General features: G+C 36.9%; 1 protein-coding gene across 2 annotated transcripts in view; it reads left to right on the plus strand.

Moving 5' to 3' along the window:
- The window catches only part of atg7 (ATG7 autophagy related 7 homolog (S. cerevisiae)), a 129,785-nt gene that overhangs the window by 76,838 nt on the left and 35,042 nt on the right, over positions 1-17,905 (plus strand). For both annotated transcript variants that reach the window (XM_077202609.1, XM_077202610.1), the window contains exon 19: positions 1,190-1,312. In XM_077202609.1, coding sequence (XP_077058724.1) covers positions 1,190-1,312 — 123 coding nt within the window. The remainder of the gene's footprint in view (positions 1-1,189; positions 1,313-17,905) is intronic.

Consider the following 17,905-nt stretch of genomic DNA (forward strand, 5'->3'; position numbering starts at 1 on the left):
AAGATTAATAAATACTGTAACAAATGTATTGCTCGGTATTAGTTCATTTTAGTTAATACATAAACTAATGAACATAAAGTGTTACCAACATTTTAAATAACATATTTCAAAGCAGCATCAAAATCGGACATGAACTGTCCCATAAATATTGTTTCTTATGGTCAAATAGCATTAAAAATCCAATGAACTTAAGAATGCATTTTTTCATTCCATTGTTTTTTTCTATGTAAACATGCGCTAGACGGACATCTTTTTGTCCATCATACAATATGTTTTAAAATTAATTTGCATGCTATTTAGTAACACAAGCCATCCTGCATTTATTGTTTTGAATAGGCGACCTCTAGTGGTGAGAAACTACATATTGTGCCTTTAAGACCAAAAACAAGACCTGTTGGTCCATTTGAATGAACTGAAACCCCGAGTCACGTTAATGTCAATGCTGTTGTTATAAATGATTGAAATAGTGTTATTCAGGTTTCTCACGGGTCCTTGAAATCCTTGAAAGTTTGTGAATCTGAAGAGAAAAAAAATCAAGGTCCTGGAAAGTTTTTGAAAATAAACATACATAGATAAAGGTAATTGAAAGTGCTTGAATTTATTTTGTGCAAGAAAAAAAAAATCCATATTATTCCCTCTGGTCCGCTAATGTGTTATTATATGTGATTATATTGTGTCCAATAAACATAAAACATTTGTGATAATCTGTTGCCCAAAATATTTTATTTAATTGAATGTAATGTTGAATTGCTTTGCTTGTTGAGATTATGTAAACCCATGAAACTTAAAAGCACTCATATCTTAAAACTTCTGGTTACATGAGCCAATTTTCAATAAAATCCATGCAAAAGTTAATATCAATTCATTTTAGAATACATTATAGGATGTACCGAATATTCTTCAGTTTAATGCAAAACAGAAATACGACATATAGAATATCAGATCTCTGTCATATGGCCAAAAAAAAAAAATGCTTTTTTGCATAGTTGTGTTTGACACATGAAAACTGTAATGGTGCATCTTACAATGTAACACGGTCACCTTGCTCTCACTTGAAATGTGTCCCCACATTAAGTCCTTGAATTTGAGGGTATTGGACCTGGAAAGTGCTTGAAAGATCCTTGAACTTGAAGTTAACTGAGGTGTGGGAACCCTGATTATTGATTAACCATCAGTTTGTCTTTGACAGGTTCTTGAGAATTATGAGCGAGAAGGTTTCCAGTTCCTAGCGAAGGTCTTCAACTCTTCCCACTCGTTCCTGGAGGATCTGACCGGCTTGACGTTACTCCATCAGGAGACACAGGCAGCCGAGGTTAGACTTTATCGTGTGTGTGTGTGTGTGTGTGTGTGTGTGTGTGTGTTTGAGTGCTTGCACAAGAGGTTTGTCTTCAGCTGCTTCTTGAAAGATTTGATGTTGAACAGAGAGAGTGAAGGGTCTGGAAAATGACGTTGTCTCGTTGTGAAGGAACAGCAAAGCCTCACTCGTTTAGTGAGTGTAACTCAGTGATTACAGCAAAAACATGTACTGTAACACACTCTCTGGGAAACAGCTGGACCTGCAGGACTGTGTCGTTACACTTGCGTCACTCTCCAGGTTTGGGTTGTTTTCTGCGAGAAGGTTTGGTAGATGAGATGAGTTCACAACTGATGCTCAATGTCTTAATGCCATTTGTGGAAGTCGTACATTTGTTGATGGACAAACAGGAGATCTTCTTTTAGGGTTGGCTTTGAGGTACAAAAAAAGTAAATGGTATCAGAACCACCTTTAAAAGGCCATGAAAGGAGGATATTTTGACATATAAGGGCTCAATGTACTATAAAAAATTCTGTTAATTTTCTACCTCAGAAATTCCTCCTCCCTGCAGAAAGAGCATTTGTAGCAATCAAGCCAAAAGGAAATTTCCTCCACATTGTGACATCACACTGTTAAAGACATTTATCAGAACAGTGGACGTTTACTGACGAGTCTTAAAGGAGACACAGAAGGAGGCTGGGCATATAGGACATATCCAAAAACTTAAAATATTTAAATCAAAAACTTTAAACGTTCTCATTTAGTGTGCAGGAATCACCATTCAAACATTTTGATATTAATAAAATCTGTGGTATACATGCACTGATTCAGATTCTTAATGCAGTGTAAAGATGGCTATAAATGTACTTACTCCAAAATATAAATTAAAGTAAATATAAACTTACTAATTTTACTTAGTAATTTATATTCTAACCACAGTTAAAAACTGATGCTGGGTTTTGATGTAAAAATCATCAGATCAACAATTTAATTTCTCTGAATGCATTCTTTCAAATTCATCTAAACAGTGATTTTTTTTATATATATCTTAAAATCTCAAAAAATTCTTCATGAAAGTCCATGTGTGGCTTTTTGTGTGAATTTAAATAGTTGAGTCTCTAAAACATTAGTCAGGAAAATGTCCTTAATTAATATGTATTTAGCATACATGCATAAATATGTAACCAATAAACAATGAATGTTATATTCTTTCATGAACATTTTGAATTTACTGTGGGAAACGTGACTCTTTAACTGTGTTTTAGTTCTTTATTAAATATTTCTTATCTATTTCACTAGAATTATTGTATTCTGAAAGAAAAATTTTTTTTTTTTACATGCATCACAACAAGTTCAACTGAATATATTGATGTGGTGCTAGTATTTAATAACTATTTGTCTTTGATTTATTACATAATTTTTTTAAATTTGCATTAGAAAGTCTTGATGACTTTAAAGTCTTAAAAGTCTAAAATTCACTGAAATGCCAATCCTGGACTAAATTGTTGTATGAAACATTAACAATTACAACACAGACGTCATTTAGAAAAGCCAAATGCTACATTTCTTATTCTTCCCGTTAAGAAAAATACCCATAATGCAGTCTGTTCTTGCTATTCCTGGCTCCTGTCCCAAAACTTCACTTCTACTTGCTCTGGAGATCACGTGTTTTAAAATCATCTCAGTGTACGGCTGATCCAGGGACAGTTTCTCAGTTTACGCTGGTCTCAGTCCTGTAACTCCAGCAAGCCAGACTGACCCAGGAACAGTGCTTTGATTCTGGGAACGGTCCCTCGTCGGGACTCTCCAGTGACAAACATGGAGACTGAAACTGTGGGAAAGTCCCTCATCAGCAGTTCTGAGCGGTTTAGAGACGCAAACCCAAAATGAGTGGATATGTGCTCTTGCATTTGCCCACGCTTATTGTCTGAAACCTTCAGATTCATTTCAGTTGGATCTGCAGTCAAGCACTTTATATTCCCATGTTGATGTGTTGTATTTTTAACTTGTGTGTGTTCGTGTTGCCTCAGGATTAATGGCAAGCTGTGAAATGAATGGTAATGTACCACTTCTAGTTTAGAAGTGGTGGTTTTCTGTGTTTTTTGTGTGGGGAAGAACACATTTCTCATTACTTCTGGACTGTTTGGTTTCAGTAGGATACTTTTTGAAAACTAGGGTGTATAATCTTAGTCTTTTCTTTATTTTCATTGCCATTTTCCATGAATATGGTACGATATGGTGTCCCATTAGTTTTTTTTTAAAGCATTAGTGGCAGAAATCATGTTTTTCTGGTTTAAAACATTTAATCTATCAAGTTAATCTTGCATAAAAACATAAAATATCTGTATAACAGCAACATCCCCACTGAAAATGTGGGATTAAGAATGTATCTTGAAATATATTAAAACACTTAAAATCAAAGATGAACACCTCTAATGAATGTGTATTCTTATTTTTGCAATGTTTAAACACCCACAATTAACATAATTTGGACATTTCTACAGCATCTTTGTTTTATTTTCATGTGTAATAATAATTCTTATTTAATGTTCATAACTAAAAAACACACCAAACAATCAGAATTTAGACTTGTTAAGTTTAGCTAACAGGTTTGCAAATGGAAAGAAATAAAACCCTTCTGAAGTGTAAGCTCCTCCTTCCACCGACCATTTGATGAAAAACACATTTCATGGCCTTGGTTTGAACTCTATTCATGGAAATTAGCAGTTTATTTTTGGATTTACCATGCTTTATTTTGTTATGAGAACACAATACGAGTGTGTCAGTGAAATTGCATAATAATGTGCTGTTGTGAAACTCAATGGATATAAACAACTTCATCCAATCAAGCACCATACAATCAAAAATCTGTGCTCAGAACATGAAGTTAACTATGAAAAGGTTTAATTAGGCTGAAGGAATTACTTTTTAAGCATGTTTAGATTTGATAATCAAGAGTTTACAACATTCACAACCCATTTTGCTTCCACAATAGACTTCCATCTGTAACAATATATTCTCTAAATAAAAACGTAGGCCGACATTTGGGAAAAGAGGGCGTTTCATAACAGAATGGACCAGAATATTTGAAATGATATGTTTACATACGAGTGTTTTATGCCAGAGTGTACAGAGCAGTGCACACTGTTCATATTGTGAGTTAATGGTTTATTAATATGTTGTCTTTCCGTTTTAATCAGCTGTAATCTGTAATAACGCATGGGATAGTACACCCAAAAACTATAATTCTGTCATGTTTTGACCCTCATGTTGTACCACAAACCCATAAGAATACTTCAAAACATTCATAAAGAGATTGTAAAATAAATCCATATGAATAAAGCGTTTTTTTTCTTTCAAGCGAGTTTTCTGAAGAAACACGATCGAGGGACAGTCATTGACGACAGAATTTTCATTTTTGGGTGAATTATCCCTTAAAGAAGTAGTTCACTTCAGAATTAAAATATCCTGATAATTTATTCACTCTCACGTCATCCAAGATGTTCATGTCTTTCTTTCTTCAGTGGAAAAGAAATGAAGGTTTTTGAGGAAAACACTCCAGGATTTTCTCCATATAGTGACTTCAATGGAGTCCAAATGTGAGTTTCAGTGCAGCTTCAAAGTCTCGACACGATCCAGCCGAGGAATAAGAGTCTGATCTAGACAAACCAGCGGACATTTATAACAAAATAAACATTTATATACTTTTAACCACTAATGATCATCTTGCACGTCCACGACTTCACACATTACTTAATTACATTGAAAGGTCACGAGTGTTCCGGTTCAGAAATGTAGAGTAGAGCTATAAACGCCATCTCATTTTCTCCTCCAACTTTAAAATCGTCTGACATCGTTCTTTTATTTGTTTTTTTGTAAATAGCGTTGGATTTAGTCTTTGCACGTTGGCTTTGTAAACACTAGGTCTGCACTTCCGCCTACGTCACGCTTGACCTTTCAACATGATTACGTAATGTGTGTCACATCACAGCTAGTGCAAGATGATCATTTGTGGTTAAAAATTATATAAATGTTTATTTAGTAATAAATGTGCGCTGGTTTGTCTAGATCAGACTCTTATTCCTCGGCTGGATCGTGTCGAGACTTTGAAGCTGCACTGAAACTCACATTTGGACCTTCGACCCGTTGGACTCCATTGAAGTCACTATATGGAGGAAATCCTGGAGTGTTTTCCTCAAAAACCTTCATTTCTTTTCCACTGAAGAAAGAAACACATGAACATCTTGGATGACGTGGAGGAGAGTAAATTGTCAGGAAATTAGTTCTGAAGTGAAATAACCCTTTAACTTTTTCCAGTAAAACATGAGTTTATTGATGCAATTCAGTCAATCTGCTGTTTTATTCCAACCGTTGCTCCCAGTCACAGGCTCTCGTAAGCATCTACTTTACACGTACAGTTACGTTTCAACTGTTTATTAATGCAAAGCGAAAATATTTAGTAGTGCGCAAGTTTGCAACGTAATGCCTCTTTGTCACAACTAGGCTAACAGTTCTCACTTGTGCAATCGGCCCCTAATGTCTAAAATGAGAGAACGTGACAAAACGTGGCTGTGTAACAATGAATAACGGCACCATTGGACAGCGTTTGGCACACACTCTTATCCAAAGCAACAGTATGCATCTTTAAGTCAAGTCAAGTCAAGTCAAATATATTTATATAGCGCTTTTCACAATACAGATTGTATCAAAGCTGCTTCACAGTATCAATCAAAACAACTTAATGTTTGTTTATTACTGGAAAAAAGACATCCAAGTTTGGTAGAGCTGATCAATGGTATGATTGGTTAATTAATTTGAATATCCCCAACTGAGCAAGCCAAAGGCAACAGTGGCAAGGAACCGAAAAACTCCATCCAGTGACCTAATGGTGTCCTAACACCCCATCAGGTGACCCAATGGAGAAAAAAAAACCTTTGGGAGAACCCAGGCTCAGTCGGGGGCCAGTTCTCCTCTGGCGTTTATGAACTAGAGGCCGAATTTACAGTAACTGTAAGATAAAAAATTTATATGAATGCCTGGCTAAATAGATGCGTCTTCAGTCTAGTTTTAAACTGGGAGAGCGAGTCTGAGCAACGAACAATATCAGGAAGGCTATTCCAGAGCTTCGGAGCTAAATGTGAAAATGCTCTGCCTCCTTTGGTGGATCTGGATATCCTAGGAATGACCAGAAACCTCGAATCTAGTGATCTTAAAGAGCGCGATGGATTGTAAGGCGATAGAAGATCCGTTAAATAGACTGGAGCTAAACCATTTAGAGCTTTATAAGTCAAAAGCAATACCTTGTAATTAATACGGAACTTTATAGGTAACCAATGAAGTGATGATAAAATCGGTGTTATATGATCATATTTTCTTAATCTAGTAAGAACTCTAGCGGCTGCATTTTGGACTAACTGTAGCTTGTTTATTGAAGATGCAGGACAACCAGCTAATAAAGCATTACAGTAATCTAGTCTCGAGGTCATGAATGCATGAACTAACTTTTCTGCATCAGAGACTGATAGCATATTACGTAGCTTAGCAATGTTTCTAAGGTGGAAAAAGGCTGTTTTTGTAACATATGAAATATGCTTTTCAAAAGACAGGTTGCAGTCTAATGTAACACCCAGGTCTTTTACTGTAGCGGATAGAGTAACAGGGCATCCTACTATGTTAAAGTCGTGCTGTGAAAGGTTTTGTGGACGGTTTTTAGAACCGATAAGTATTACCTCTGTCTTGTCTGGATTTAATAAAAGAAAATTATGCGTCATCCAATCTTTTATATCTTTAACACAGTCTGTCAATTTGGATAATTTAGCGTATTCATCTGGCCGTGAGGAAATATATATTTGAGTGTCATCAGCATAACAATGGAAACTAATTCCATGTTTCCTTAGAATATTACCAAGTGGCAGCATATATATTGAGAATAATAAAGGGCCTAACACAGATCCCTGCGGCACTCCATAGTTTGCCGAAGTTATAATCGATTTTTCTCCATTTAAGTAGACGAAATGGTAGCGGTCAGATAAGTATGACCTGAACCAGCTTAATGCTTGTCCTTGAACACCAGTGTAATTTTGTAGTCGATCTAAGAGTATTGTGTGATCTATAGTATCGAACGCAGCACTAAGATCAAGTAAAACTAGTACTGAGATACAGCCTTTATCAGTGTGTGTGTTCGAAGCCATGAATGGAAACCAGTCGTACTGTTTGTGTATCTGAAGTCTGTTTAACTGGCCATACCAGCATATAGTGTTGTTAGTCAAATGTTTCTTATGATAAAGTAGATGTTCGGGAGTTTGCTGTCCTGTTATCAGATATTTTTACCTGCATTAGACAGTGATGAACCTGATGACACTAAAGACATTTAGGATTAAACCTCTCTGAATATATCCTGGTTTTTAGTGGAATTGCTGTTCTGTTCTCAATTTATTTCACCGTTTTGTCTCTGTTAGTTTCTTACCAGCTCACGGCCTTAGATTTTCTAAAAGTCCCCCTGTGGTGAAAATCCAGCTTTTAATGTTGTTTATGTGTCTATGTGGTGTTTTTAATATGCTTTAAGACAAAGGATGTGTAAATTCATAAGTCGACAGCATTGCTGAGTATTTTCTCCTTAAAACTGCAGTGAACCAAAGACAGTCTCAAAAACACGCTTTGAAATCGCTGGTGTTTCTGACGTCACAAACTACCTTGTAACCAATCAGATCAACGTGTGATCGTCAACGAGTGGATCTCTGAGCTGAGTGAGTGAGTGGAGGCGGGGCTCATTTGCATATTCACAGCAAGTGTGTCGAGTTAAATTCAAGCTATTTTAAGGCATGAAGAATTTTTTTTTTAAGGAAATAACATTTAAATATGTCATTTTAGTAATGAAAGATGAGTTTTAAGGGATAAAATGATTGACTATAGGGGGACTTAAGCGTGGGCACGGATACTGGGTTGTGTGAAATGTCTGATCGTCCTACACTGTTGTCATTTAAGAAATTTATATTTACAGCAATTGTTGTGATTATAAATTTAAGCAAAATAAACATTAGCCTATAATAAATTTAACCATTATACAGCATGACGAAAATATGACTAAGTTTTGATTGAATAAAACTGGACTAAAATGCCCAGGCTTTTAATCGATTTTTATTGAACAATATGAACAACAATAAATGGCCTGGTACAAAATAGGGATGAGCCACGATATTCGATTAGTTAGCGGACGCATAAAGTTTGCCACAAAGAACTGGCAAAAGTAATCATTATGAATGTGTCAAATATAGCAAGGAGACATTTTAATTGTTTTCTGTGTCAGTCTCTGCTGCAAAGATGTTGACGATGCGGACTCATCTGTGCAGTATGTGAACGCGATTATAGAGAGAAATAAGTTGGTAATGAAATTTACGGCCCGTGGCGTTGCAGTTTCGTTGCCAGTAAGTCATGAAAATACCAAATTATTAAGAATATTTCATTTATGAGACGAGCTCTAGTTCACGAGCAATGCAAGTTATATCGCGGCGGCGCCTACATGTCCTGATTATATTGTCTGCTATATTTGCTTCTTATTTATTAAATCCAGGCAATTGGTTGATGAAACATTGGTTGATTAAAATTAATATACAATTTATACAAAACAAAATTCACTTTAAAGAAAGGCTTTCTACAAAATAAAACTTAATGTACTCAAAATTATGTCTGTCGATATTACACATCTTATGATTACTCATAACTTTTTATATAATCAACATAGATGCAAAAATAACACATTATTTAAACATAAAAATTAAACTAAATACGTTTTCTTTAATGGCTAAGGCCTAGCCTACGGCACAGAGAAATTTAATGTCGGAGTGAAATTTAAGCGAACACCGTGTTGCCGGTGAGCATGTGGTGTAGGGGTGCGTTTTTTAAAATAATGATCAAATAATTCCCAGCGATCGTCGAATATTATATTTGCTTGAAATGCCCATGCCTTCAAAATACGAAATTTCTTATTCAGACAACAGACAAGCATCATAGCATAAGAAAGAAAATATAAATAAATAAAGAAGTAAAATAGAGAAATAAAAGAGGCTCAGTAGCTTCTGAAGCAGGAACAGTTGTTGTTGCTGTTACGTAACTTAGCGGTGTCGGACTAGTCGACAGGTGGGGTGATGACATCATCGTTTCACAAAATATGCGGATTGGCTGTACACACGAAAATGCAAGGGTGTCGTTTTCAGATTTATTCACTCTTGGACCCGGTTACAGTGTCCCAAAACGGCGGATCCGCTTGAACGAGACGCTGATACGATACAAAACGTTTACGTATACAACTAAACACGTGTCCGTGTGGACAGGCCTAGTCTTTTACATCTGACCTTTGCTTCAACTGCAAACCTTCTATGCTGTCTGTAAAAAGTGTTGTTTTTTGTTTCTGTTATTGTTTCTGTTTGTATTCGATTGGAATGCGATATGCAACTGCAATCGCTCATTTCTTGGACTGGGCAAATGTCTTTTGTCCAATTATTATGTATGGACTGACAGTTTGTTCTTCACTGTTATTGTGAAGGGTCCTTGAGCTTGGGAAAGGCGCTGTATAAATTAAACGTATTATTATTATTATTATTAATATTATTATTATTATTATTGAACTGCACCGTGGGAAAAAAATGTGTAAAGATCAGAGCTCAAGCGATATAAGTGTAAAGATCACATATTCTGCTTTTCTCCAAGTTCATCAGTGTTTAGTGTGTAGTGTTCATCTGTGTTTAGTGTGTAGTCTTCATCTGTGTTTAGTGTGTAGTGTTCATCTGTGTTTAGTGTGTAGTGTTCATCTGTGTTTAGTGTGTTGTGTTCATCTGTGTTTCTTGTGTAGTGTTCATCTGTGTTTAGCGTGTAATGTTCATCTGTGTTTAGTGTGTAGTGTTCATCTGTGTTTAGTGTGTAGTGTTCATCTGTGTTTAGTGTGTTGTGTTCATCTGTGTTTCTTGTGTAGTATTCATCTGTGTTTAGCGTGTAATGTTCATCTGTGTTTAGTGTGTAGTGTTCATCTGTGTTTAGTGAGTAGTGTTCATCTGTGTTTAGTGTGTAGTGTTCATCTGTGTTTAGTGAGTAGTGTTCATCTGTGTTTAGTGTGTAGTGTTCACCTGTGTTTAGTGTGTAGTGTTCATCTGTGTTTAGTGTGTAGTGTTCATCTGTGTTTAGCGTGTAATGTTCATCTGTGTTTAGTGTGTAGTGTTCATCTGTGTTTAGTGTGTAGTGTTCATCTGTGTTTAGTGTGTTGTGTTCATCTGTGTTTCTTGTGTAGTATTCATCTGTGTTTAGCGTGTAATGTTCATCTGTGTTTAGTGTGTAGTGTTCATCTGTGTTTAGTGAGTAGTGTTCATCTGTGTTTAGTGTGTAGTGTTCATCTGTGTTTAGTGAGTAGTGTTCATCTGTGTTTAGTGTGTAGTGTTCATCTGTGTTTAGTGTGTAGTGTTCATCTGTTTAGCGTGTAATGTTCATCTGTGTTTAGTGTGTAGTGTTCATCTGTGTTTAGTGTGTAGTGTTCATCTGTGTTTAGTGTGTAAAGTTCATCTGTGTTTAGTGTGTAGAGTTCATCTGTGTTTAGTGTGTAATGTTCATCTGTGTTTAGTGCGTAGTGTTCATCTGTGTTTAGTGTGTAATGTTCATCTGTGTTTAGTGTGTAGTGTTCATCTGTGTTTAGTGTGTAGTGTTCATCTGTGTTTAGTGTGTTGTGTTCATCTGTGTTTAGTGTGTAGTGTTCATCTGTTTAGCGTGTAATGTTCATCTGTGTTTAGTGTGTAGTGTTCATCTGTGTTTAGTGTGTAGTGTTCATCTATGTTTAGTGTGTAGTGTTCATCTGTGTTTAGTGTGTAGTGTTCATCTGTGTTTAGTGTGTTGTGTTCATCTGTGTTTAGTGTGTAGTGTTCATCTGTGTTTAGTGTGTAGTGTTCATCAGTGTTTAGTGTGTAGTGTTCATCTGTGTTTAGTGTGTAGTGTTCATCAGTGTTTAGTGTGTAGTGTTCATCAGTGTTTAGTAGGGGTGCAACGGATCAAAAAACTCAGGGTTCGGATCGTTTCTCGGATCAGAGTCACGGATCGGATCATTTTTCGGATCAGCAAAAAAAAAAAGGCCTCATGTCTGCACCTATAAACACAAATGATAGCTAGGCCTGTCACGATAACACATTTTGCTGGACGATAAATTGTCCAAGAAATTATTGCGCTAAACGATAATATTGATGATAAACGATAATATTGTCGTTCTGAGACCATTTTCATCTAAAATAATGATAATGGCATAATAATGCAGGTAGGGCCTACACCTTTTCAAAGATCAATAAACTTTTATTTCTAAAGACTATTTAACACGGAAAACATTTTAAATATATGAACAAAACAACCAAAAACAAAAGCAATGGACTCTCATTCTCTGTTAACAAAAAATGCACTTCCCAATGTGTTCACACTGAGAATCATATGCATCATATAGGCTACTGGGTGAGCATGCGTCTCATATGAGTGTGTGCGCGGAGTTTGTGTGTACTCGCGTCTCATTGAGTTTGTGCGCGAGTTTGTGTGTGTGCTCGCGTCTCATATGAGTAGGTGCGTGGAGTTTGTGTGTGCGCGCGCGCGTCTCATATGAGTAGGTGCGTGGACTTTGTGTGTGTGCGCGCGTGTCTCATATGAGTATGTGCGTGGAGAGTTTGTTTGTGCGCGCATCTCGTGTGTGTAGAGTTTGCGTGTAACGTTATGTGCGAGAGCGACTTTAGGTGTGTCTTTGTGCATTTCATATGCATTTGTTTGAGCATTCAGCAGTATACATGTATGTTTGACTACTTAGTATATGTGTATGCAAGTGTTTTATGTGTGCGTGAATGAAGTTTGATTTTTTTAAGCCCTATACTGCGCCTCATATGAGGGAGAGAGAGCGCGCACGCGAGAGAGAGAGGGACGAGCGAGAGCCTGGTAGTGCTGCGCGAATGTTTTCACTCCTGTCAGTGAAACATCGGGGCGATGTCGCTTCAAATGCATGGCCATGCTGCCACAGTGCCTACACACGGTTTTATCCACTAACCTCTTTCCTTCATCATTATATTTGACAGGGAAGCCAAAATGCTCCCATACAGGGGATTTAAATGACGCGGGGCGTTCAAGCTCCTCTATTCCTCCGCTCGCCATGACCACGCTGTGTGTTGACTGAACATGCCGCATGCGCACAACTTTTTTTTTTTTTCATAAATCAATCCGCGGATCACTTGTGTGCCGAACCTAAGATATTGATGATCCGTTGCACCACTAGTGTTTAGTGTGTAGTGTTCATCTGTGTTTAGTGTGTAGTGTTCATCTGTGTATAGTGTGTAATTTTCATCTGTGTTTAGTGTGTAGTGTTCATCTGTGTTTAGTGTGTAATGTTCATCTGTGTTTAGTGTGTAGTGTTCATCTGTGTTTAGTGTGTAATGTTCATCTGTGTTTAGTGTGTAGTGTTCATCTGTGTTTAGTGTGTAGTGTTCATCTGTGTTTAGTGTGTAGTGTTCATCTGTGTTTAGTGTGTAGTGTTCATCTGTGTTTAGTGTGTAGTGTTCATCTGGGTTTAGTGTGTTGTGTTCATCTGTGTTTAGTGTGTAGTGTTCATCTGTGTTTAGTGTGTAGTGTGCATCTGCGTTTAGTGTGTAGTGTTCATCTGTGTTTAGTGTGTAGTGTTCATCTGTGTTTAGTGTGTAGTGTTCATCTGTGTTTAGTGTGTAGTGTTCATCTGTGTTTAGTGTGTAGTGTTCATCAGTGTTTAGTGTGTAGTGTTCATCTGTGTTTAGTGTGTAGTGTTCATCTGTGTTTAGTGTGTTCTGTTCATCTGTGTTTAGTGTGTAGTGTAGTGTTCATCAGTGTTTAGTGTGTAATGTTCATCTGTGTTTAGTGTGTAGTGTTCATCTGTGTTTAGTGTGCAATATTCATCTGTGTTTAGGGTGTAATGTAGTGTTCATCAGTGTTTAGTGTGTAGTGTTCATCTGTGTTTAGTGTGTAATGTTCATCTGTGTTTAGTGTGTGGTGTTCATCTGTTTAGTGTGTAGTGTTCATCTGTGTTTAGCGTGTAGTGTTCATTTGTGTTTAGTGTGTAGTGTTCATCTGTGTTTAGTGTGTAATGTTCATCTGTGTTTAGTGTGTAGTGTTCATCAGTGTTTAGTGTGTAGTGGTCATCTGTGTTTAGTGTGTTGTGTTCATCTGTGTTTAGTGTGTAGTGTTCATCAGTGTTTAGTGTGTAGTGGTCATCTGTGTTTAGTGTTTAGTGGTCATCTGTGTTTAGTGTGTAGTGTTCATCTGTGTTTAGTGTGTAGTGTTCATCTGTGTTTAGTGTGTAGTGTTGCTGTTTGATCATGAAAAGCTCCAGTTATTCTCTATATCAGTGTCAGTGTTTCTCCTGAAACTGGGAACAAACACGTCACATTATCTTTTTAAAGTTTAAGTTTTTGTCTCCCAAAACAAAGAAGTGATTCTGAACTGAAACGAATCATCAGTAATTCAGTCTCGGGTTTGTAACTAATTTGCATAATGCCAGCATCTGGTCTTGATTGGCTGAGCAGCGTCTCTTAGCTCCGCCCTCAAACACTAGTTTATCTGAGACTGGAAGAGTTTGGTTCGTGTTGTTCGTGTCGAGAAGACGCTGTTTTCTGCTGACAAAGCAAATCCACTTTGATGAGATTGATACGATAAAACCCACGCCGTCGTTTCTGTTCGTATCACTGTGTGTGAAGAGCTGAGATTCAGATATGATAATGAGCGGTTGCTTTCTGACCAATCAGAGCAGAGCAGCTCTCAGAGAGGCGGGGCTTAGAGAGACTGAATCCTTGATGGAAGCGTTTCAGACACTGTGAGAAAAGAGCTGATGCTTCAGTAGAGATAATGAGGAAATTAATGTGTTCTTGACCTTGGATGAATGTGAACCTGTTGAAGGAGACGCCAAAACATTATAGGGATACTTTACTGTACATTCATGGTCTTTGTTCGCCATTCATCAATATGTGTTTTTGCAAAGAGTTAAGTCCGGAATCTTTCAGCAAAATGTTATAACTTGCTTCATCTCTGAAATGACTTTATTTTTCGGTTGAGCAAACTGTGTTATTGAATAGCTTATTTAGGTTACTTTAAACTCATGTAACTCCTCATTGTACAAAATTAGATCTGGACACACAATCTGATTGGCTGAGAAGCAAAGTCATTTGTGCGAAAACACAACACGCTGAGTCTTCATCTGTTTCCACCATGTCGACGAGTCTTTTTCCCGTCATCGTTCTTCCTGAAGTTTGGTAAATGATCCTGTTATCTGCCGTTAGAGTTGGTAATGTATGGACACTAGAGTTCTCCTGACGCTCACACAATGGCTCTCTGTGTTCCTCACACACGTTCACATTCACTGCCCTTCATTTCTGATGCCGTCCATCACTGTGATAAAGATGGCATTGTGTTTCCAATTCCTCTCTCTGGTGCTATGATGTGCCAAATAAACCTGTCAGACGCAAACACTATTTTTTCACAAGAACATCTTGCAAAAGTAGCAAAGCATTTTTTCTTTATTTTAAAGTGTATTTTATTACACGTTACATGTACTTTCTACAGCAATAACAGTAAATTATTCATAATTACAAATAACTAACCCGTAGTAAGTACGTGTTGATTACTAATATTACTCAGTACTTGCGGAAAACGCATTCGGAATCGTGAAATTAAATCATAGAAATTTTCTTACAGTGAAACGTGGAATGTCACAGAATTTTTGTATGAATAAAATAAAAGTAGATCTGCACATACAATCAAATGGAGATATGGACGAGTGTGTGTGAATATAATAATAATAAACAGTAAACAAACTGTTATGCATAACCTTGTTTGCCAAAGCATAAAAGGAATTGGTCAAATTTTATTTGATTGCATTTTAGTCAAGTCATCCTCATTTATATAGCGCTTTTAACAATGTAGATTGTTTCAAAGCAGCTTTACAGAGATAAACATATAATTTAAGATAACAGAGATTGGTTTGGTTTTATAGTGGTTCTTAAAAAATGTTCTTTCCAGCTAAAGTTAGTTTTGATTGATTCACTTCCGTCTAAATGATCATTTATTATTAAATTAGGGGCCGCTAAGACGACACCGTTCTCTCTAAACAGACTTTAAACCTGAACCTGTGATAGACGCTGATGGCGTTCACATGCGCATTAAGAATTGATTCTATAGTTATGTGCGTTTGAATATATGTGCGCAGGTTTGTAATTCCTTACAAACCATGCCTAAACAAACTACTTGTCTTGTCTATAAATTTTGATGCAGAATTTTATTTTATCTTATCACTTTGGGTAGGTACGCGAACTGAAAAATTCCACAACGCTTTATCTGTAGAGTGGTAGAGGGGTTTTTAGTCTAGCTTTGAACTGACAGACTGTGTCTGCTTCCCGGACAATGTTAGGCAGATTGTTCCAAAGTTTTGGTGCTAAATAGGAAAAGGATCTACCGCCAGCAGTCGATTTATATATTCTAGGTATTATCAACTGGCGGAGTTTTGAGATCGCAATAGACGTGAAGGACTATACTGCGTTAAGAGCTCGCTCAAGTACTGGGGAGCTAAATCATTTAGTGCTTTGTAAGTAATCAGCAATATTTTAAAATTTATACGATGTTTAATAGGGAGCCAATGCAGTGATGACAGAACCGGGCTAATATGGTCGTACTTCCTGGTTCTGTTAAGAACTCTAGCGGCTGCGTTTTGAACTAGCTGTAGTTTGTTTATTAAGCGTGCAGGGCAACCACCCAGTAGAGCATTACAATAATCTAGCCTTGATGTCATGAACGCATGAACTAGTTGTTCCGCATTTGTCAATGAGAGCATATGATGTAATTTAGATATATTTTTAAGATGGAAAAATGCGGTTTTACAGACACTAGACACGTGACTTTCAAATGAAAGTTTGGTATCAAAGAGCACGCCCAGGTTCCTAACTGACGACGAAGACTTAACAGAGCAGCCATCAAGTGTTAGACGGTATTCTAGGTTATTACGTGTGGAAGTTCTTTATCCAATAATTAGAATCTCTGTTTTTTCAGAATTTAGTAGTAGGAAATTACTAGTCATCCAATTTTTGATATCAACTATGCATTCCGATAATTTTGTGAATTGGTGAGTTTCGTTAGGTTTGGTAGAAATATAGAGCTGAGTATCATCAGCATAACACTGAAAGCTAATTCCATGTTTCCTAATGATATCTCCTAAAGGTAGCATGTACAGAGTGAACAGCAGCGGTCCTAGTACTGAGCCTTGTGGTACGCCATACTGAACTTGTGATCGATAAGACATCTCTTCATTTACTGCTACAAACTGATAGCGGTCAGATAAATATGATTTAAACCATGCTAATGCAATTCCACTTATGCCAACATAGTTTTCTAGTCTATTTAAGAGAATGTTGTGGTCAATGGTGTCAAATGCAGCACTAAGATCAAGTAACACTAATAGAGAGATACAACCACGATCAGGTGATAAGAGCAAATCATATGTGACTCTAATGAGAGCTGTCTCATGCTATGGTACGGTCTAAATCCTGACTGGAAATCCTCGCAGATACCATTTCTTTCAAGAAAGGAACACAGTTGTGAGGATACTGCCTTTTCTAGTATCTTTGACAGAAAAAGGTAGATTTGAGATCGGCCTGTAATTGACTAATTCTGTAGGATCAAGTTGCGTTTTTTTAACAAGCGGTTTAATCATAGCCAGCTTAAAGGTTTTTGGTACGTATCCTAGAGACAAAGACGAATTAATGATGTTAAGAAGAGGATCTATGACTTCTGGAAGCATCTCTTTCAGTAGTTTAGTCGGTATAGGGTTTAACATACATGTTGTCGATTTAGATGAATTAACGAGTTTGCAAAATTCTTCCTCTCCTATGGCAACAAATTAATCAAATTTTACCTCAGGGAGACTATAATGCACTCCCTGATGTGATGCTGTAGAAAGACGGTTGCATAGTTATAATTTTGTCCCTACTATTATCAATCTTATAAGTGAAGAAGTTCATAAAGTCATTACTGCTGTGTTTCTTGGAAACTTCTGGGCTTGAAGCTTTCTTTTTCGTTAGTGTAGCCACTTTTTCAAATAAATACCTTGGATTTTGTTTATTTTATTTTAATAGGGTTGAAAAATAAGCAGATCTAGCAGCTTTTAAAGCCTCTCTGTAAGCAATCGAGCTCTCCTTCCATGAAATCCAAAATACCTCTAGTTTTGTTTTCTTCCAGTTGCGCCCCATTTTTCTGGCTGCTCTCTTAAGGGCCCGGGTGTGCTCGTTGTACCCCGGCGTTCGACTATTTTCTTTAATCTAATTTAAGCGCAACGGAGCAACTGTGTCTAAAGTGCTGGAAAGGAGAGAGTTAAAAGTTTCTGTTGCAATATCAAGTTCTTCTAAGCTATCTGGGATGCTGAGACGATGAAACTGATTAGGAAGATTATTGATAAAGCAATCTTTAGTGGCAGAAGTGATAGGTCTAACATACTTGTAACACGGAGTTGGCTTTGCAGCCTTGGCCAAATGTAATTTACATGAGACTATATAATGATCTGAGATGTCGTCGCTCTGCTGCAGAATTTCAACAGCATCA

This window comes from Siphateles boraxobius, unplaced genomic scaffold (assembly GCF_051911475.1).
Source record: "Siphateles boraxobius isolate OS27281-9 unplaced genomic scaffold, OSU_SipBor_1 5, whole genome shotgun sequence".
NCBI classification, from domain to species: domain Eukaryota; kingdom Metazoa; phylum Chordata; class Actinopteri; order Cypriniformes; family Leuciscidae; genus Siphateles; species Siphateles boraxobius.